Genomic DNA, 21,429 nt, shown 5'->3' with positions numbered 1-21,429 from the left:
TAATTTTGAAATGTCTGCTCTTTCCCTGATCAATGACAAGCTATGCTACAGGGTGGATTGCAAAACGTGGAACAGAAAATTAATAGAATGTTTGTATCCACTTTTGTGACATGAGAAGTGGGAATGCTGAGAAATTGAAGAAAATCAGCGTTTACACTGGGTTAGAGGATATATGGTAAGCAATACTTTGGAGATGAGTAAGGCTGGGAGTTACCATCTGGCCTAGCACTCTGCGCGCGCCTAGTATAAATTTGTAGCTTGATTCTTGATTTTGTAGTTTTTCTTCAAGTCTTAGGTTGCATTGAAGATTTTCTAGTCATGCTGAATATTGAACCAGTTGAGGCTTAGGTACCAATTGTTTGTGAATTTGAAAGCTATTGGGGTGGAAATGGTATATTAGTTCCTGCTTATTTAAATATTATTTTTGAACTGAGGACATGAACAAAATTCTTGCTTGTAAAATTGTAGAAGATGGAAGATGATAAGGTTCCTCCTGCTAGTCTCATGAGGGCATGTATCATGAATTTGTTTAGGAGATAATTAAGGTGAATATTCTTGATTATTTTCTAATCAATAAAAGAAAGAAATCAAGAAATTGAATAACTAGGTAATCAGAAAATTATTTCAATCATTTAATTAAAGGACATCATCAAGCATTTTTTATAATTTATTTTATTTTATTTTATTTTTTTATATGTCTAATTCATGTAAAACATATATCAAATTATCAAATAATAACATCATCTTCTATGCTAAATTTTCTTCTTGGTATTAAGATCGGTCATATTCTACTCTAAATATAAACTTCTACTCTAAATATAAACTTCTGTTTTTTTTATTGACAGCTTTATATTGTCTGTTCAAAAACGTTTTGTTTTCAATCCTTTTCGTTGTTTATCAAATATTTTATTTACTATCATTTTTTAATGATATATCAACTCATGATAAGGAGAAATCTCAAAATCATGTGGATAATCAGATGACGTTCTAAGAAAAAAAAAAGGTGTAAGATGACAAATTTCAATAAGAGAATTGAGTTCTTACATCAAGAGAAAATACAAGAAAAATAAGAGTGACTTGGTACAAGTTGATAAGTTCTTGCACAAGAAATAAAATGATATAAAAAAAAAACAATACAAAAAAAAAATAAAAAGAAAGGAAACTTCTTCTCAAAGAAGAAGATGAAAAATGACTAAGGAGCCACAGGAATGAAAGTAATGATAAAATTAAAAAAATGTTCAAAAGATACAAATCCAAAATGAAAAGAATTTTGCTTTTTTGCTTTTCGTTTTATTTATTTATTTATTTATTTTTTTGTTGTACATGTTGGATGGCTACACTGACGAGAGTACACAGCGTGACATTAATAAAACATTGGGGGGGGGGGGGGGGGGGGGGGGAAGGTTATTCTAAGCTACAAAAAGCAAGTAAGATTTACATGGAATTTCTCCACCATCACTTATTTTATCAGCAGCCTTTTTCCTATTTTGTTACTTGACAGCAACTCATTAACACAGAAGCTGGACTTGGGGCTGCATTTATATCTGCTGGAAAGCTACCATTATTCATTATTTAACACAACATGTCTTCATAAGAAAAAATAACCTACTAAACTCTGTTCCATCTTTCTTTCAATTTCTGACGAAGACAAGATTCCAATATTACAGAGAGAGAAGTGCTTGAAAACATTGTTTCTATTCGTTTAAATCACTGAAGTAAGAGCTACAACAACTGTTTGTGATGATTCCATCGGTAAATTTTCTTTTTAAGAGATACATTACGTGATTCATCCACTTTTCCCATGGTGGATCAGATGCAGTGTCAATCTGTAACGGTAAATGAAAACCTTTGATGATGTATATACACTGACTAATCCTAAACCTACATCTAACTCAGCAGGTCACTAGTCATGAATGTTTTCTCTCCCACTTACCTTCCCGTCTTCCATCTCGTTCTCTTCCCTCTCTCCGCTCCATCACCTGCCTGGACTTACTCCCTCTAGATCCATGCCTTTGTGCGGACCCAAATCCAACAGATTGCCCATCAAATGCTGTTATCGAATCTGGATCCCCAACACTGCCAGTGTCGCCAGAGTCCTTGCTTCCTTCAAAATTTTCTTCGTAACTACTGCCACAATCATCTTGACGGTCACGAGATTGAAGAATGGTTGGTGGCTGGCCTGAAAATGGTCGAGAGCCAGACAACACAATAGCTGGCGTAGCCATTGATGAACTAGTGGCGGTATCAGGCTGCAAGCTGCCAGCATTTGTTCTTGCACTCCCTTCATTACTTGATCTTCCATTTTCCCTTTCTCGGTACCTATCCCGAGGCCGACTGCAGACAGAATTTTTTCAAAAAAAAAAAGAAAACACAACAGTCAAAATTATTGGCGCTAAGGTGGCACCACCATATCATCTAGTTCTATAAATCTTCCATTTTCTCATTAAGGAAAAGTTTATCAAAGCAAACATTTTGCAATATATGGTAGATTGAATGATAATGATTTGTTAGAGCTATATACAGTTGGTCATTCATAACGCATTTGGAATAACAGAATCACAAAGAGCTCTTCTTGATTGCTACAGGAAAAAAAATGATAATCTAATATCATTGATCTTGAGGGGGGCAGTTCCTTCTGCACTCGTCAATGAAGCCTAAAAAATTGAGATTTGATGAGCAAGTGTTGAAGAAACTTGCCCTCCTACCAAAACCATTTAGTCAATAAAAAAGAACAGCTCTCATTAAACTCGCTTGTAAAAAACTTTCTCAACACCCACCCAATGTATTACCTTGTTAGTCAAGGAATAGGCGCTTCTTAGATACAATGGTAATTTTATAATAAAAAGGGATTGGTATGGGCAAAATACACTTCGGTACTCTGTGGTTTGGCACATGAAATACACAGGATTATGGTTTTACAAATGACACTTTACTAGACATGTTCTACTTCCTTGGAGAACAGCCTTATGCCATTGACTGAAAGTTAACAACATAAACCTGATATCACTTTCAGTTTTCTTATAGGAGATTAAATCCTACATTTAATAGAGTGGAGATCCCCCCTTTTCCCGGTTTGGAATTTGTAATATTCAGTCCAGCTAGTCTAGAATAGCTGGAAAAAAGAGAGGAGAAATTAAGAGTGGGGAAGCAAATGCAGAAGTGAAAGTGTGACTAAAGATCCTGGTAGTCCTGATCAGAGCTGACATGTTGACCAATCAGAAAGCTTTCCAAATCGATGGTGACAATGAGCAGTACCAGAAACCAAATGCCTCATCCAAGAAATAGGCCATGGGAGTTTGGCTGAGGGAGGTTGTGATTCCAGCTTCAGATTTGTCAAAGCAACCAAATCCTTTTGGGCACAGATCGATGATAAGCTTCATATTTGTAGATTGCCACATGGTTGCTCTAATGAATATTAAGTAGACTAGGGTTTTAATACAGAAGGAAATTAACAAGCTGGAGATGTGCATGGAAAAAGCAGGGAAGTTATGGTGTGACTTTGCAAGGCACCTAGCTGAAGGAGTTCAGGATAAATTTCATTCACAGAACCTGTCTGTTCAGATTTGCACCAAACCATTGTACTTCAAAATGTATTTTGCCAGTGCAGTTACTCTTAAAGGTACTACCCATTGGTCATCTTGCAAAAAAGGGTTCCGGAAATAATTTACAAGCAAGTACTGAAGACCGATTTCCATCAGTTCTAGTGGTGCCTCTTGATTCTTACAGAAACTGTATGGCAATAGAGGACCAGGAAGCTCTACAAGAACTATGATTTTGATCCATGTTCTTTTCTTCCTCAATCTTCCTTTTTCCTCCAATCCATTGCTCCATTAGAATCAAGGACGTGGAAATGTGTGTATTGTTTCCCTGAAATATCACTAAGCTTTAACAAATGGTGTATGAAATATACCTGCCATGGGTGGATGAAGGAAAGTCACGCCTTGATGATCGTAGTCCAGATTCAGCCTGCTCCAGTTCACGCTGAAGTTCTCTCTACATGCAAATATGTACTTAAGTTATTTGCTTGTACTTATGATATGACTAATACATGTCATTCCTCAAGCATTAAAGACATGAAAACCTTAAAAACTGTTGCAAGCAAAGTTGAAACAATGACTCATTAGCATACAATCAATCTTGTAAAGGGCAAATCAAACCATTATAAAAATGGAGCGGATTGGCAAACAATCACACATGCATGGCCAGGGAAGACCTTGGCAAACCATCCCCCTCCCCCTCCCCATGCACACACGGACAGGGAAGACATTAAAGATCACAATACTCACCAAACCTTTGAACTATGGCATGACAGAAAACAAGGAAAAAGAAAAAGGAAACAAGACTTCAGAGCAAAAAACATTTTTTCCAAAAGAGTTCACAATATTGGGTCTAACTAATTCTTGACGTGTGTTTAATTAAATCTCCATATAGGGAAAGAATTGGGACTTGGGAAGGGTCTTGCCTGTGTTTGCCTCTCCTTCTCCATGTCAAGATTGTGTCGGAGCTCCCTAGTTTTTGCGCACTCAAGTTCCAGCAACCGCTGTCTCTCAATCTCCTTTTCTGCTTCAGCAGCCTTTTCCCTGAAAACACATTGAGTGCTAGCTGTTAGTGACAATTCTCTCTCAATGTCCTCTCCATGGAATTGATCCAATTTATGAACATATGTAAACCTATCAAGTTCACGCAGAAGTTCCTCTTCTCGTATAGCAGCCTCTTCTAGATATTTCTGACGAGCACGTCTCACATGAAGCTTCTTTTGCCTGCGGGCTACTATGTCTTCTTGGAGCTTGGACTTTTCTCTGATTAAACAGATGACAACAGATCAGCACATAACATTATGGGAATTTGTCACTTGTTCAGCAACAGGGTCTTGGTGCTTGTTGAGGAAAACAAAAAACGTAAAATCAAGCTACTCTGCATGCTAATATTCGAAAATACACAAGATGTTGCACTTTGTGAACAAAACAATAGAAAGTGGAAACCATTTCAAGACACATGGATATTTTATATGGTTTAGAAAAGTAGAGCACAAAGTCCCTTTTTGTGGCATTCACCAGACAATGTTCTTGCAGGTTTATAACTAACTCTGGCTGAAACTGAAACACCATAAAAAGAAATCATGATGTAAATGACTGTTAACAACATCTTGTCAAAATACTTCTTCTACTTTGTCTTATAAACTTCCTGAATGAACAATGTTAAAAAGGCTATACAGTATTAAACTGAATCCATGTAACCATGAAACATCTAAGCAATAAATAGAATGAGCATCACAAACATGATATGAATTTAATTGTCCAGTCAATGAATGCCAATTATGTAGTTTGCGGGTATTCCACATTACAGTTTTTTCCTATTTTCAATGAATTTCTTATCCCAAACTATAGCGGAAAATAAAACATAGTACATACAGGGAGCGAATGCGATCCTTGATTTCCTGAAGGCGGTTATCCTCTTTCACAGAAGCTGGACAATTAAAGGTTGGAAGACTATTAAATAACAGCAGTAAGAAAGAAATCATTCCAGAAGTAGATTTTCATTTTCAGCAGCTAATAAGAAACATATGACTATAAGGGATGTTAATCATCACCAGTTATCCAAGGAATATCCCTCTCCTCTTTGGAATCTTTTGATGATTCTTGTACTGCATGTTCTTTTTGAAGAATTTCTAATTCTATTTCAGCCTCTTCTAGTTCCTACAAAATATTCAGATTAAATAAGTCCATCTTGTCAGTTGGGATGTAAAAACACAACATACATGCAATGGTTGAACATATTTACCATTGCCTCTTGGTCAATTTTCTTTGAGAACATATCAAAACACGATTGAACTGAAGTTAAGTTGGCAAGGACCTGTATAAATTGACTTATAAAAAATTAGCAAGTAAAAAATAGCAAGGAACAATTAACTCAGGCTATTAGGCAAGCAAAAATATTGAGTGATGATTAACATGGTTATTTATTATAAAAAGTTCTGGATTAATCAAGTAATTGTAATCAAGACAGGGCCTTAAAAGTGCTGCTTCAACCTAATTGAAGATAGAGTTTCAATATCCTTCACCAGTGCAAGGAGCTGAACTAAGCTATCATAATTAACCATTTATCTTACCTGAAGAATTGATTCCCGGGTGCTCCCAAAATCTGGGTCTACTTGTTTTGAGGGATTTCTAGAGAGCACTTCTTTCAGAACCTTGCACAAGAAAAACAGCTCAATAAATTATTAAACTGCTAAAAAACACTAAATGCTAAATTCAACTCTTCAAGAGAGAAGAAAATTTGCAAGACTAGTCAATATGCTAGAACTCTTTAGATATATTCTGCCTTTATCCATACGAGCTTTCAATATGTTTATAAGAGCAGTCAGGAAATTTGCCAAGGCTTAGCTGAATTCCAGAACACACCTCTTTTGCTTCATCCCCTTCATTTCTCAATCTACACAAGACTTCACAAGCATTTTTCTCCAGATCACCAAGCTTACCTTCTGCAAAATAAGGGAAACCAGAGAGAAGAAGAAAAGAAGTTACATTAATGAACAGGTATCACATTGGTCACATTTCTATTATGCTGCACAAAATAACAAAGGGACATACCACTTCTTGACAATCCTATGGTCTCTATATTCCTCCATATATCTTGAGATATCAAGGAAATGTCTTCAGCAGGAGAGTACAGGCAGGCACCAGCAAAAAGTGCCAATGAAAGCCGTAATAATGGACCTTCACATGTTGGATATGTAACCTTTCCCAGAACATGGAGAACACTATCAGCTGCAGTAAGAAAGGATTGTAACTGCTGCCTGCCTGCATATGGCATATAAGCTACAAGAAGTGCCAAAGCGCGAGTCTTCAAAGGCAATAAAGAATCAGATGATGCCAACAAAACCACTTGATCCCAAGTACTTGACACCACAAGAGACAGAAATGAATCGGGAACTGAAAGAACTAAGTCTGGTGATAGTAACTTATAACTAATGGTATTAGACTGTAAAACTGGTTCTCCATGCATGTCTTGGCCAACCAATCTACCCAAGTGCTGAAGAACAACAAACCGTTGCTCAGGCTCAGGATGACCCAGCAGTGTAACAAACAGATCAGCAAGATGCCCATCACTCTCATGGAGATTATGGAAACCTCTTGCAAACAGCATCGACAACCATTTATCAGATCGCAAGCGCCAAGATATTTTTGGTGCACAGCAAGAAAAACTTTTTATTACCAAACAGATGGTATTGATAACATTATCCAGCGGAAAACAACAAGGTACTCCAAGTAGACAATCAAGCATGAGAGAAGCAACTTCCCAGCAATGGCTTTCCTGGAGCTTCATAATGACTTCAGCAAGTGCCTCTAGACCAGTCCTCCAATGAACTGGAAACCAGTCAACTGGCTTGAACGCACAAGAATTTTCACTGTCATTCTCCTGAGTGTTTTGAACTTGCAGCACAATTGAAGATAAGCATCTTGAGTACATAAAACACTGAGCTGATGTAACAGTCAGCTTCTTTGCCAACCGATGATGTAGATTCCAGCAGAGCTCAATAGTTGGATTAAGCTTGGCAATGAGATTCTCTAAGACATTAGAAAAGTCTTCTATTTCCTCAACAGATAAATTACAATCCTTCTGCTTTGAGGCTATATCATCAAAGATATTACTTTCCAGCTCCTCAGAAATCTTGGGTGGACAAGAGCTATGGAAGACATCACTGAGAAACCACGAACTAAGTTCTGTTCTACTATCACTAAGTGTTCCTGTGCTAGTATCAGAAACATGGGGCATCTGCAATTTGCAAACACCAAAGACTCTTAATGTCTTGACTAACAAAATCTTGCAGCTTTCCAAAACAGTCTGAAATGCACATAGGTAGTCATGGAAAGATGAGGTTGGCTCAAAAGAAGTAAAATCCGCCCACAAAATTAAGGACTGTAATATTTCTCTTCTACGCTGAAAAGACAAATCAGCAAAGACAGAAGCCAGAATGAAAACTGTCAATGCTCTGCTGTAGTCCTTTCCTGCAGTCAGATCTTGACTCTCATTTTTCTGTCTAATATCAAGAAAAAGCTCCTCGAAGCACAGTGACTCAAAATTAAGACACGAATCATCAACTAATTTTTTTTCCTCAGCAGATACCTTGCATAATGAATATGAAATGATAGGCTTCAACAGATGCATTATTGAGTCAAGAAATGACACACAGCAATAAGAGGCTCTACAAAGGGATACCAGCACTTGCACCACCCGAGGTATCTCTGGCACCATTGCTTCCATGTGCTCGATTATGATGGCTTCTAAAATGTAGAGTATGATTGTCTTGGCATTCTTTCCAACATAACCTTTCAAATGAACATAACTATTTTGAGAAGTAATTTGGTTCTTTTGAAAAAATGGCCAGGAACACAAATCAGAAAACCAGCACAATATATCAGGCACAACGCTGGATGAAAGAGATCTCAATTGCAATCCAACAGCCTCCAAAATGTTCTCCCCAAAAGATTCAAAATGCTTTCTTAAATTTGGAAAGAATTTACTGAGATCAGGATAGATGACATGAAAAGACTGGTCTCCATGCTGATCAGCAGCTTTAGACCTTTGGTGAATCAGCATATCTTGTTTAATTCCTGATTGTTCAATCTTATCATCTTCGTATTTTTGGTCAATGACATTATCTATTACTGCAAGCTCATCTGCAAATATAGATAGTAAATGTGTAAGTTGTGACAGATCTGAAGCAAGGAAGAGCCGCTCCTCTATATACTGTTTTGCATTTCGAGATATAGCCATCCAACCAAGAAACCTAACAAGAGGAGAAGCACTGCAAGAAAATGTAGATATTCTGTGCATCCAGGCTGATGGCGAAATTAAGTTTCCACACCGAAACCCACTATTGATATTGACCGCAAAATCTGAACCTTCACCGCCACTTGAAGCAATTACCAACCTTTGAAGCAGCATCCACCGCCTTTGTACCCCATGTATCTTTTCTGGATCCAGCCGCAGATTGCCTTCTTTTAACTGATAATAGAGCGAGGTTAGCATCCCATTAAGATGCTCAGCAGATTCTAATATGAAATCAATCACTTCTTCAGGAGCACAGTGGAGCTGTGTGGCTGAGTGCAACAGAAAGACAAGACAGTGCATAAGAATTTCATGCATGGAGTGTTGCTCTTTCTTCAGTCGCTGAATAAGAAAACTACACAGTAAAGCTTGATTTTGTCGAACCAAGGTAATTGCATCTGTAGATTGTACATCAAGGGGAGACAACTTTATGACTTGTTGGACAATTCCTTCAGGGTAGTAATCTGATGTCCTCTGAAACTTCCTGTCTAATTCAGCAGCCTCAAGCAGTAGTTGAAGGACAATCTTGTCCCTTTTTTTTTCGAGAAGAGCTATTGTTTCCAAGTCACAACTATTCTTTTTACAAGCATTCCGCAGCTCTGAGATTTCATAATTTTTTCCTTTTTTATTGTCACCAATGTTAACGGGAATCACCTTTGGACTGGATCTGAAAGACATCATAAAAAAGGGATTGACATAACATTCTGCTGCCAGAAGCAAAGCATCAATAGCAGCATCATGACCTTCAACGGTAATCTCATTCTCTGAGTGTAGGTCCAAAGCCAAACGCTGATATTCAGAGGCCCTAAGCTCACAATCACGGTAGTTTATAAGTTGAAAATAGTCTGCTTGCAAGTTAAAGTATTCTGCAATGAAACCACAATCTAACACTAAGCCATTCTGCAACTGGTCACCAAATTTTTTTTCAATTACATGGTTCAGCTCTGAGTTGGCATCCTTGTGGTTGGAATCCAAGATATGCTTGTTGGGACTGCTTGAAACATTTGTCAGTACTATGGTCTGTAGCTCTTGAGGAGCAAAAAGAAGACTGACATCTTCGAATATATCCATCTTTACACCTGTATCAGAAACATCCACCTCATCTTGGTTATTTGATTTTGAAGAATCTCCCCCTTGGCGAACCAGGGAAGCATGAGAGGAGGCGGTTGATGCTTCATGCTCAAGGCTTTTAGAAACAGAAGACTTGCAAAGATCAATTTCAGGAGGCAATTGCATGTGAGGTTCCAATATTGAGAGAAGTACACTGCAAAAAACAGTGTGAATCCATTATTAATCCAATATAACAGAAGAGCATATCATCTGATGTCTTAATTCACAAGAAGAATATGAAACAAGTGATTCAATATTTTGAATGAAGACTAGTGAAATTTGAACCTGTTGGTAGTTGTTGATTTATTATTTGTCACAAGTTATATAAAATTAAAATATATGCATGAGCTTTCTATCAATTTTCTTTTGATGTTTTTCAAGAAAAACAAGAAAAGTTTGGTTTTACTTAAAAATAAGACTCTATCACCATCACGATGCAGGTATCTGATACCTAGGGGCAACTGATCCACGCCTCCATTCAGATTCCAAAGAAGGAAGAACAGCAGGCTTTTGCACTGCTGTACGGATGACATTCAGGGCAGTTACACAAGTCTGCTCCTGCTTTTCCAGAAAAGTGAAAGAAACATCTCCAAAAGCTATTGTGCTCTTCAGTGCATAGATGGCAGGATCGAGAAAAGGCTCTAGCATCTCCAAAAGAAAGAGAATTTTGAGCTTCACTTCCTGAAAGTTACATGATAACGATAATAAGAACGCCTATCTTTTCTTTAGGGGTGAGAGTAATTAAGTTAAAATCCCTAGTTTTTCTTTCCCAATTCGAGTTCTCTCCCTTTACTCTATTTGAGACGGGCAAAAAATACACACCACTATTAATGACAAGAAAAGTAGCAATAATCACTGCCGCGTTAGAATAATTAGGCAAAACGTGGGCAGCATTCAACAGTAAAATCTCCACAGCAATTATGGAGCACTAATCATTCATATTCAAGACAGCATTCAAATTTAACCATTGAGAGAGACTAATGTTCATGAGTTTCTTTGTCAAAATTCTGGGGCACTTAGATCCACAAAACTATATAACATACAAGTAACACAACCACTAAAATATGACTGCGTACCTTATACTTCCCTAGTATATCATCCATGTGCCCAGAAAGGGCCAGCACGATATATTTGAGGGCAGCACGGGCTCGAGCCAAAGAATGACGAGCACCCTGAAAAGCATAATGAAACAAACCTAAAACCTCCAATATACATGTGGAAGAAAAAGTAGTCAGCAGCAAATTATGAAATAAATAGAAGAATAACCATTTAGTGCATTAGCAATTTCCAGTACACATTCTTAAATGTTTATCACAAATTTAGTTCTGCATACATAACACATTGCACAAACATGAGTGGATACCATGAACATCTTAATATATAGTAGAAAACACAACTATATTATAAAATATGATAAATATATAATGTTATCCAACAACAATCAACTTGATTAGGATGGCAAACCTCCCTAACATTATCTGTTATTCTGGTTCATAAAAAAGTTAAAACAATGCTTGTGACAGCAGATCCAGCAAAGATATCTTGATTTGGAAGAAACTGGTATTAAGTTGTAAGAGTCCATCATATTGATCTCCTGGACTCGGATATTTTACTTCGAAAGTAATAAAGCAGTGAAAGTTCATGCACATAAGTATGTTTTCTCTGCTCAACAAATTGCATAAACACAATAATGCAAAGAGTGATACACACACCTGAATTGTGCCCAGAAGGTCCTCTAGAAGCTCTACAGCTAGGTCAACCTGTATCATTATCAGTTCAAATCAGGATATCATGAACAAGATAAGTATGTGAAATAAGAAATCAAAAACCAAACTGTAGGCAAAAGGTGCACCACCAACCTTTGCAATGACCTGAGCCATCCAAGGAGCTAGGACACTTGAACACAGATCAATTAGAATGCATGCAGCCTTGGCCTGCAGAAGAAGTAAACCTTATGGTGGTTGTTTCCTATGCGAGTGCATTGAATTTCAAGGAAAGAAAGGAATAAGTGCTTCTTAGAAGGTTTACTTCTTCAGAGGGACAGCTGTATTATAGCACACACCAGTAAATTCTTATAGTCCCATTTAGTGCCTTGAACCATCAACACCAGACAAATTGTGTTTGGGATTGTCAGAGTTGGGAAAAGACAAGTTTGGAGCCAAAACATACACACTCAGTTTTTTACAGTTTCCAAAACCATGATTTTGGAATTTAGAAATTGATCAAAATGTGGTCTTGGAAAATTCACATTTTGGTGCTTTTTGAAAACCAAACTAAGATGCAGCACATTTGTTGCCTAGCATGTTACTAGAGAGGTAAAAAGACATTTCAGATTTGCATCTGAATGGCCAAATTATGTATAGATGTAACCCCTTTATATTTCAATTCAGCCACTCAATCACCTGTCCATGTAAGCTTGATGAGAAACCCAAACCAAAAAAACGCATCATATTTTTAACCTTACATGTTAATAGAAAGGTAAAAATACCCTTTAAGATTTGCATCTGAATGGCCAAATTATGTACAGGTATAACCACTTCATAATTCCAATTTCAACATTCAGTCACACCACTGTTTATGTAAGCTTGATGAAACAAAGAACTTATAGGGTAACTTCTCTCTCAGTTAAATGAAAACAAAAGGCTGACATTATAGAGAAAAGAGAGGTCACATGCTATGAGGATAGGAAAAGCAAATTGAGAATGACGAACATGTGATGGTGAAAATGACGATAAATATCCAGCACAGGCATGAAGAAGTGGGTGGTACAATGTCGAAGACGATGTAGCTACAATCTGCAATCATAACCACAATGGTAAGCACAATACAATCTTGAAATGGCTTTCGAGGAATATCACACAGCACAAAAAAGAATAAAGATTAAAAAGTTAATGATCGCAGCAACTGTAACCTGAGAAAGGGCTTGCTGCACAAAAGGCTGTTTCCATGGAGAAAAGTTGTCATCAAAATTATCACCAAGGCTGCTCACAGATGGCCGAAGTGCTAATAAATTACAAAAGAATATGCCAAATTCAGCAAGGCAGTCTCAAGAAAGTTGGGTGAACAATGGTTTTAAATTCTTGAAGATGAAAATGTTGGAATACAACAGAATTGAAAACCAACTACAGCATAGCCAGCAATTAAATGACCTTCTCATGATAATGAGACATAATACATAAAAGATAGGTTTAGATTACACCAGGAGTAACTCATAGGTTAACATCATACCATAACTTTCTGTAAAAATCTAACTGCCCTCAAGCCACCATTAAATTTAATGTTCTGTCGAGCACTTTCTTATTATGGGTGTTGATTTTCAAATATGATGTTTTAAAGTATTCCATTTATCTTATAAAAATTTCATTTCTGAAAACAACAAAAAAATATATTAGAGGAGCTATGCAAGTCAAACTCCAATTGGCATCTGAAGATTTTCGAAATTAAGAATTTGATTTACATTGTTTAAAGATCAAAGATTACAGTTAGATAGACAAAATTCTAATTGCATAACAAGTTTTACACAGCAGTTTGACTCTTTCTCCAGTAAATAATAATCTTAGGCTATTGCTTGCCACTGGGGTAGAAAACTAATAATTAGAGTTTGACAAGATAATACCAGGGAAAACTCAACACATACAAAAATAAGATAACCTCCAAGCAGAATATTATTATTTTGGAAGTTATACGAGATAATATGGAAACTCGGATGCTAAAACAACAACTGCAAGTTAAGAAATTCCGGTACACATGGTCGTTATGTGATACTTGACCTGGAATTAATGCCTGTACAAGTGGTAAAGCAGACCAAAATTCAGAAGTGTTCTCTGCCAATTTGCGGCAAAGCAAAGGCTGCAAAATACACAGAAATTGAAAGAAAATTCACTCATAAGAACGTAGCAAAAAGAAAGACATCAAATAATGGTTAATTAAGGGTATTGTATCAATAAAATTGAAATCAACCTGTGACGCACAAGCATAAAGAACATGTAAAATCCCTTCTTCCACTGCCCCTATATCAAGGACACTAAGAATGCTAGAGTCCCAATGATCATCAGGTATCTGGAATTCTTCTCCAAACAAGCTTGAGTAATCAAGAAGTGGAACAGGATTAGATAATTCAGATTTTGATGTCTCATCCATGACAGATGTAACATCACTGGCAGTGGTTGATGTTTCTTGCACTGCAACAGGCTCTATAAGCTTATGCAGGATTCTAGACACCTAAAATAAAGGGAATCTATCAGTAAGTTAAAATGTAGTGCCTGTAAGTTGACAATAAAGCACTAACGTGTGAAGAGGCTAAGATAGATCCATTACCATTCTGCAAACAGTGCCCAGATCAGATTCTTTATATGTCTTTCTCAGCAGCACAAAAATCACATCAGGTCGGAATACCATGGAACTAGAATTGGATGGGACAAATGAAGAAGTGCTCCGTGATCTTCTTGGCTGCAAGTGCAAAAGGTCAGACACGCCATCTCCATTCAAAGAAAATTTAAAAGAGAGAAGAAAAAAAGGTCCATTTGAAAAGCAAGGTGCAAGGGAAATGCTTAATACAGGATTAATCAGCAAGATAGTTAGAAAAACAACACTGAACAAAGGCTCATCCAACAACAGTCAACCCTATATATATGAACATGTAGTTTCTCAATCCTTTAGGAAACTTGAAGTTGTCAAACTGCTGACTGACTATGCACATCAAGCCAAAGCAAAACATAACAGATGACAAAGAAACAAGAATATCAGATGCTACCTCAAAGTTAGAAGAAACAGTTAAGGAAGATGATGGTTGATTGCTCTTAAGAACATCAAGATCAGAGATATTGCCTGAACACCTCGCAGTTTCTCTGTAGTATCAACACAATAATAACCATTGAGTTAGATTACTCCCATGATATGTGAGTGTGTCCAAAAGGAAAATACATCTTGAAGATGCTACAAGTGCAAAAGAAACAAAAAAACCATCAGAACCAAACCCAAGGAAAAAAATAAAAGATAATTGTAAGCAAAATCATTATATACAAGAAAATTTGCCAAGAAGCAGATGAATGGTGATAAAAAATAGGAAAATAATTGGCTGTGCCAAACTTGGGACGTCTTAAAATTCACAAGGAAATCGGAATCCTTTTTTTGTGACTTCCAGGAGCATGTACTCGGCAAAAGGCTTCATAGCAAGACAGTACATAGAATCCAGGCATCACTACTTTACAAATCTCCAACCATAATGATCAGCTCAATTGGGGTATAATTCTTTGAGAATGAAGTTCCTAAGTATACAAGAGGTCGAAGAGGATGAGGACACTTCTAGGCTCATCCCCAACAGCACAAGCATCCATTCTTTCCACAATGCCAGGACAAATCCAGAAAAGTCAACATAATTACCCTTTACTCTAATCTGCCAGAAATGAAAATCCACGTACCATAACACACAAATAAAACAGAGAAGACCGATACCAGCTCAAATGACTATTATTCACTCTAGTCAAGGCAGCAGTAAAGGAAAAAATAATAACAATTACAATAAGTATAATTTATTTTCAAATCCTTAAGTTTTAGTTTGGTGAAATTTAAGTTCATCTGCTTCTAAAACCACACAGGAGTCCCTAACATCTAACTATGCAATGAAATATCACAACCTCCATACTCCACCTTTCCCGCTAAAATACGTGCACTACAAAGAATATTATAATGGTTCTACAAGCACATCATTTAAATTTTTAACTGTGCCAAACTTTAGGAACTTAAAGACAAACTAAGATCAAATTAAATTGATTAATCCCTAAAAGGAAAAGAAGAAAAAAACCTTAAACCAAAGTGATTCTTTACACATTATTGTTCCGCACTTTAACTAGGAGAGTTTCTGTCGAAAGCACTTTAATTGCATGAAAAAGTTTACTGTCAAGTTCCTCATTTGGATTTTGACTACTTCTATTTCATTTATTTATTTATTTATTTTCATGAAATTCAACATTAAATTTAAGCAAGGCCTTTTGGATTATAAGGGCTAAATCTGCGTTTACAATTTAACTCTCACAGAAAGCTTAGCTATTTAAAGCCATGAAGTGGGACACTCTTAAAGCATGCAACAGTAGTTGGGTAAATCTTTGATCCTATAGAAGCACTATCTAGAACTTGAAAAACATTGGATGAAGATCTCTAGTTGACCTTACCCCTGGTTGCCCCCAAAATTTAAACCAGATAGCACATGCATAGCAATAGGTTATATGGATAGCTAAACCCTAATGAAACCTTAAGAAAAAAAACTAGGACAAAAATATTCCACAGTTACCACTAAATATTATATGACTAAAATAGCTAGATTTTTAAGTTGACAAACAAAATATAATATGATATAATTTCTAATTATTGAAAAAACATTTTCTTTGAAATTCTTCCATTCATCCTCCAACAGGCAATGTGTTGAGAAGGTGGAAAATGATTCAGTGACGAGGCAGAAATCATTGACATCATTTCTACATTTGCAATCACAAATTTCTCTTGAAACAATTAGAAACTTAATTATCCTGTTGTCAACCTCAGTTGTACTATACATCATTGTTTGTAATATAAACACCACCACGATTACAACCCTATATTTGGATGAGAAAGACAAAATGCCAGAGAAGAATAGACATAAGGTAGAGAAAGTAGGAAACACAAAAGCTTTGGAAGTGACATCTTTTAAAAGGTTGTTGAAAGCTGATGCTTAGAACATGCATGGAAGATATTTAGCAAGTTAACCAACCTTTCATTCACAATGTGAAGTATTGGGTACAAGGGACCAGCAAGCATTGCAAGAAAACGCAAGTTTTGCTCAGGAGCATCTAAGAAGCTGGTTAAGTCGGTCTGCAAAGCAAGGAAAACAGTATGCTAATCTATAATAGCAGATAAACAAAATTAGAAGTAATAATAAAAATCAAAATCAAGTTCCTCTGAAAAAATAAGCAAATACAATACCTCAAGTTGGGGAAGGAAGACAAGCAACCGGTTTGTTATGTCTTGAAGCAACTACAAACAACAGCAGTCAGAAGGCAAGGAAAAATGATAATCTGATTAAAGAAATACATCTAAATTGGAGATTGTATAAATAACGTGATCCACCTGAAGATGCATATCATGAGCATCTTGCTTGTGTGATATAATGTTTGGCAACAAGTGATTAACAACTGGTAGAAACTCCGGTTCAAGACCAGCCACCGAAACCCCAATCAGCTGCAAGGCAGCAACAGCAATAACAACTTTAGCACCAATAAACAGAGATCAAACAGTAATTGCAGAGCTAGTAATGAACTGCACTCGATAGTTACATTAAGCAATTCAGAAAAGGGTGAGTAATGAAATTAACTGAAAGTGAGTCAAGGCCATTAATATCAACCAATACAAAATCTCGAATATCTGAAAATTACAAAAGTTTTAAGGAAAAATACTTAAATCCCTTATTGTTAAGTTTGTTATCAGTAAAACAATATTTATTTCCCATGCCTTATAGAAGAAATCAGTGGCTGGCACGGGACTAGATAGTTCAAAAAGGCACTACTTACTAGATAACAAAAATGAGCTGAATCAAAAGAGAAAATGAAGCTATTATATGATATTATGATACCACGGTGATCCAAAGCAGAAAGGGCAGATTAATCCTCATATACCTGAATGAAAAAAATAGCTATGGGATTTCCCCGTAAGCAAGATATCCGGACATAACGACATGGAGTATAGTTCATGGGGTAAATCATATCACGACGAGGCGCTTCACATCTTGGCCGAACTTTAACAAATGCCTCCGGCTAGTTATACAGGGAAAAAAAATCATTACCACGCTCTACAAGACATTCAATACACAAAAAGCACAGCAACAAAAAAAAAGCTACCTAAAAAGCTTCCGGATCGAATTTTAAGAAAGCGAGAAAGAATACTCCTAGCCTCTAGTTTCCAGCAAACATTCTAACAATAAAAAACATAAAAACACAAAAAAAATAGATGAAATGCAAGCAAAACCTAAATGGCTGGCCTACCTTATAACGTAAACCAACTGCAATTTCCCATTCAAGCACCGACTTGTTATATATTCGAATATGCGATAACAAACAAGGTTCCTGAAAATCAAAATCAAGCTAAAAATTGAGTTTATAATTATAGAAGAAGATGATATTGAATTGAAAAATGACGATTGCATACATCAAGTTCGAGAAGGATCCACTCTTTGGTGTTTGTGGCAGTAGACCAGTGAGAGCGAAGGTCAGTGTCGAGGACATGAGAGGCTTTTTGAGAAGGAGATTCTCTTGACATTCCTTTCACTTTGTAGCTCAGTGCTTTCACTCTCGCCTCCATTTCTATCTCCATTTCGATTTTCTTTTCTTCTTGGTTTTAGGGTTCCTAAGTTCTTCAATCATTCCATTTTAGGGATGCCAGAGAACGACGACGATGACTCTTCTTTAGATACTTGTACGACGATTTTCTTTACTATCGTCGGTATCAAAATAAATACATATCAGTCCCTAAGGTTTGCATCTTTTGTTATATATATACTTGAACGTTTAATCTCTCAATTAATCAGTTTATATTTTTTTAAAAAAAAAAGTCTCCTTGGAACAGTTATGGACAAAGAACGAGCATTATAGTCCATTGACGTTCAAATTAAAGGTGAAAATATCTTATTGAAAGACCCATTTGGAATTTAGATTTAACTTTTTTTTTTGTTAAAATTTTAAAAAAAATAAATTAAATTTTTTAGTATTTTTAAATCGTTTTAATATATTAATATCAAAAATAAAATTTTAAAAATAAAAAATATTATTTTAATATATTTTTAAGCAAAAAATACTTTGAAAAATAACATTTACTGTCCTTTCAAACATCCTCTAAAATAACTCAACCAATTAAATTCTTAATAATATGATACTCATTATTTGGGTTTATTAAATGTCATGCTAGAAGTAAATTAAATTGGAGCTAATTTAAAAATATATATTACATTGGCATAATATATATAAAAAAATATCTCAATCTCTCGGTAATGAAATTGTTTTTCAAAAATAGAAATCATTAATCCCTCTCCTCTTCTAATTGTTGTTCACTCTTTTCTCATCTCATCATCATTTTATAGTTATTTCTTCACTCAAAACTAGGGGTGCTAAAAAAATCCGACTAACCAATTAAACTGAAAAAATCAAGAAACAATTAATTGAAAAAACTGAACCGATAAAAAAACCAAAAAAACCGATTAAAAAATAAAAAATCACCCGGTCCGGTTCAGTTTTGGTTTAAAAAGTTTAAACCAATTGAACCGGACCAAACCGAACCGGTTTAATTAAATCTAAATAACTTAAAAAAAGTATAAAAAAAGAATCCCTAACCCTAAATCATTTTATCAATTTCTCCCTTTCTAGCTGCCCCTTCCCTTTCTCCCTTTTCCAGCCGCCCCACCCCTCCCTCCCTCTGTGCTCTTCTCTCTCATTTTCTCTCGTATGTTAATTTTAAATCTTACTTTTAAGTTTTGAGTCTTTGAAACCATATCTTGGTTACCCACACTTGCAGGACTTTGTGAAGAAAATCAAGGGAGAAGCTTTAAGTTGATGGCTATTCAAGGAAGGAATAATTCTCTTTAACAGTTGAATCTATCTCTTGCCCACATCTGACTTCATTATTCCTATAATCAAGGAATCTCATTCCAGCATTCACGAAGGCCTCCACAAATCTTTATTGGTTTCCAGTTTTTCTGGTTTTTAATGCTAAAAAACCGAGCCGAACCGAACAAAATCAATTCTTGGTTCGGTCTGGATTAACAAAGAATACTATTTTCCGGTTCGGTTGAATTTTTGAGTTAAAACCAAACCGTGAACACCCCTACTCAAAACCCTTAAACATAATCCTTTCTTTTTAAATGCAAAAACTCAATCAATGTATATAAGATTCAAACATTGAAATATGTCCAGATGCTTTTTATGTTTAGTAGTGATGAAGGATTTTATAATGGTGGTGGATTCATATTTGTAGATTTTGAGAAGATCTTTGATTTTGGATGCTAATAATGTGAGTTTGCTAATTTATGAGATGTGGTTTTATATGATCAATTTTTATAAAGATTAGTTCTATAATAGTGTTATTTAATGAATTTAATTAATGGGTTTTTATGGTTCTTGGATGAAATTACTACTTCATATATTTCAAATTTCTAATCTTCTAAGAAAGGAATAATCATTTCAAATGATTGAAGGTTGAAGAATCCATTTTTAATGATAGCTATAAACTATCTTGTTTTTTATTTTTTATTTTTTAGTTATGTATTACTTATGTTTTTTTTATATATTATCCAATGATTTTAAAATTATTATCTTTTAAAGGATAGTCATCATTATTTCTTTTTAAAAAAAAATTTCAAATTTAACATGAATCTTTTTTTTTAAAAAAAAATCAACAACGGTCACTAAATTACCAAAACCTTAATAGCTTAAGCTATTTTTAATGAAGTTTCACAAGTTCATCTTAATTTATGATAGGTATAATAGGTTGGGGTCTAATTTATAGTTATCCCTAATAACTACAAATCAACCCCAACTGATAATATTTTTTATGGAATCTTAGTGCATATAGCTTTTCCTAATAAATTTATCCTACAAAGTTGATTGCAATTCAATTGCCGAGTAATAAAGCCTTAACAACACGGGACATAATCATTGATAACAACATGGTATGCATCTATTTCTATACATACTAAGTACTTCAATAAGCAAGTGTGCTAAATATTCTATTTAAACTAGGTTTTATTATACATTTTATTTTTGAAATAGATTATATGCAATTCGTTGTATGCTTATTTTATCCTTAGAGATGCAGTGTTTGTTTGATAAGTATATAAAAAAGTTAAGTTTACAAAATTAACAAGGTAAGAAATTTAGTTTTATGTTCATGCAGATCATATCCTGTAAAACTAAACATTAAAATACATTATTATTTAGCAATCTTAAGGTTTTGCCTCTATTTGTTAATGTTATAATTTAGTTTAAAGCTTCCTCTATTTGTTAATGTTATAATTTAGTTTAAAGCTTTACGTATTTCTATGCTAGAAATTTGATCTAATCTAGTTTGTTAAGTTGTATGCAATTTTAGTTTATTTGCTTTAATTAGAACCAAACTTGCATATGAAAATTGAATTGATAATGAATTGTGATTTTTCCTAACAATTTTAAGTCTAAAACAAGATTTCTAATTGTTTAATTATTTAGTTTAGTTTCGTGGTTAATTAATTTATATTTTTGTTACTTATTTTTTTTTTCGTATACATTTATCTATTGTTTTAGAATAGTCATTTTGTCTTCAACCTAAGAAATGGTTATGATAACCAATGTTGTTTTGATAAATACTACAACAAGTACTGCTTCGGTAATTAAGATTCCACTATCATCTTCTGTAGTGCATGATGAGAAACCTAAAAAGTTCATTGATTTGAACTTTAAGAAGTGGTAATAAAAGATGTTATCATATCTAACC

General features: G+C 35.1%; 1 protein-coding gene across 2 annotated transcripts; it reads right to left on the bottom strand.

The window, feature by feature from the left end:
* Nucleotides 1-1,601: 1,601 nt before the first annotated feature.
* LOC133669721 (uncharacterized) lies at nt 1,602-18,403 on the bottom strand. Of its 2 annotated transcripts, XM_062089957.1 has the most exons (26): nt 18,118-18,403; nt 17,955-18,035; nt 17,589-17,726; nt 17,044-17,154; nt 16,900-16,950; nt 16,688-16,788; nt 14,696-14,789; nt 14,260-14,391; nt 13,903-14,163; nt 13,713-13,791; nt 12,854-12,945; nt 12,654-12,737; nt 11,802-11,876; nt 11,655-11,702; nt 11,019-11,114; nt 10,394-10,623; nt 6,591-10,096; nt 6,402-6,481; nt 6,110-6,190; nt 5,782-5,853; nt 5,591-5,696; nt 5,412-5,466; nt 4,671-4,799; nt 4,463-4,580; nt 3,911-3,993; nt 1,602-2,334 (listed from the first exon to the last, which is right to left on the bottom strand). In XM_062089957.1, exons 1-26 carry the CDS (start codon nt 18,280-18,282, stop codon nt 1,908-1,910), a joined length of 6,495 nt encoding a protein of 2,164 aa, XP_061945941.1. In that variant the 5' UTR covers nt 18,283-18,403; the 3' UTR covers nt 1,602-1,907. The 2 variants fall into 2 exon arrangements, with proteins under 2 accessions (XP_061945941.1, XP_061945942.1); XM_062089958.1 differs by lacking the exons at nt 14,260-14,391; nt 14,696-14,789; nt 16,688-16,788; ... (3 more) ...; nt 17,955-18,035; nt 18,118-18,403 and having other exon boundaries at nt 13,914-14,057.
* Nucleotides 18,404-21,429: the final 3,026 nt, after the last annotated feature.

Source organism: Populus nigra, chromosome 12, assembly GCF_951802175.1.
Source record: "Populus nigra chromosome 12, ddPopNigr1.1, whole genome shotgun sequence".
Taxonomy (NCBI): Eukaryota; Viridiplantae; Streptophyta; class Magnoliopsida; order Malpighiales; family Salicaceae; genus Populus; species Populus nigra.
The sequence above is the reverse complement of the archived record's forward strand: the minus strand, read 5'-3'. Positions and strand labels throughout refer to the sequence as shown.

Bases quoted from the DNA above. Each gene is read 5' to 3' on its own strand.
- LOC133669721 (XM_062089957.1), bottom strand. From the start codon at position 18,282: ATGGAGATAGAAATGGAGGCGAGAGTGAAAGCACTGAGCTACAAAGTG. The intron at 10,097-10,393 runs GTATCAGATACC...TGTTTTTTGCAG, and splicing joins CGTGGATCAGTTGCCCCTAG to TGTACTTCTCTCAATATTGG. The intron at 4,800-5,411 runs GTATGTACTATG...CTGTTTAATCAG, and splicing joins AAGGATCGCATTCGCTCCCT to AGAAAAGTCCAAGCTCCAAG.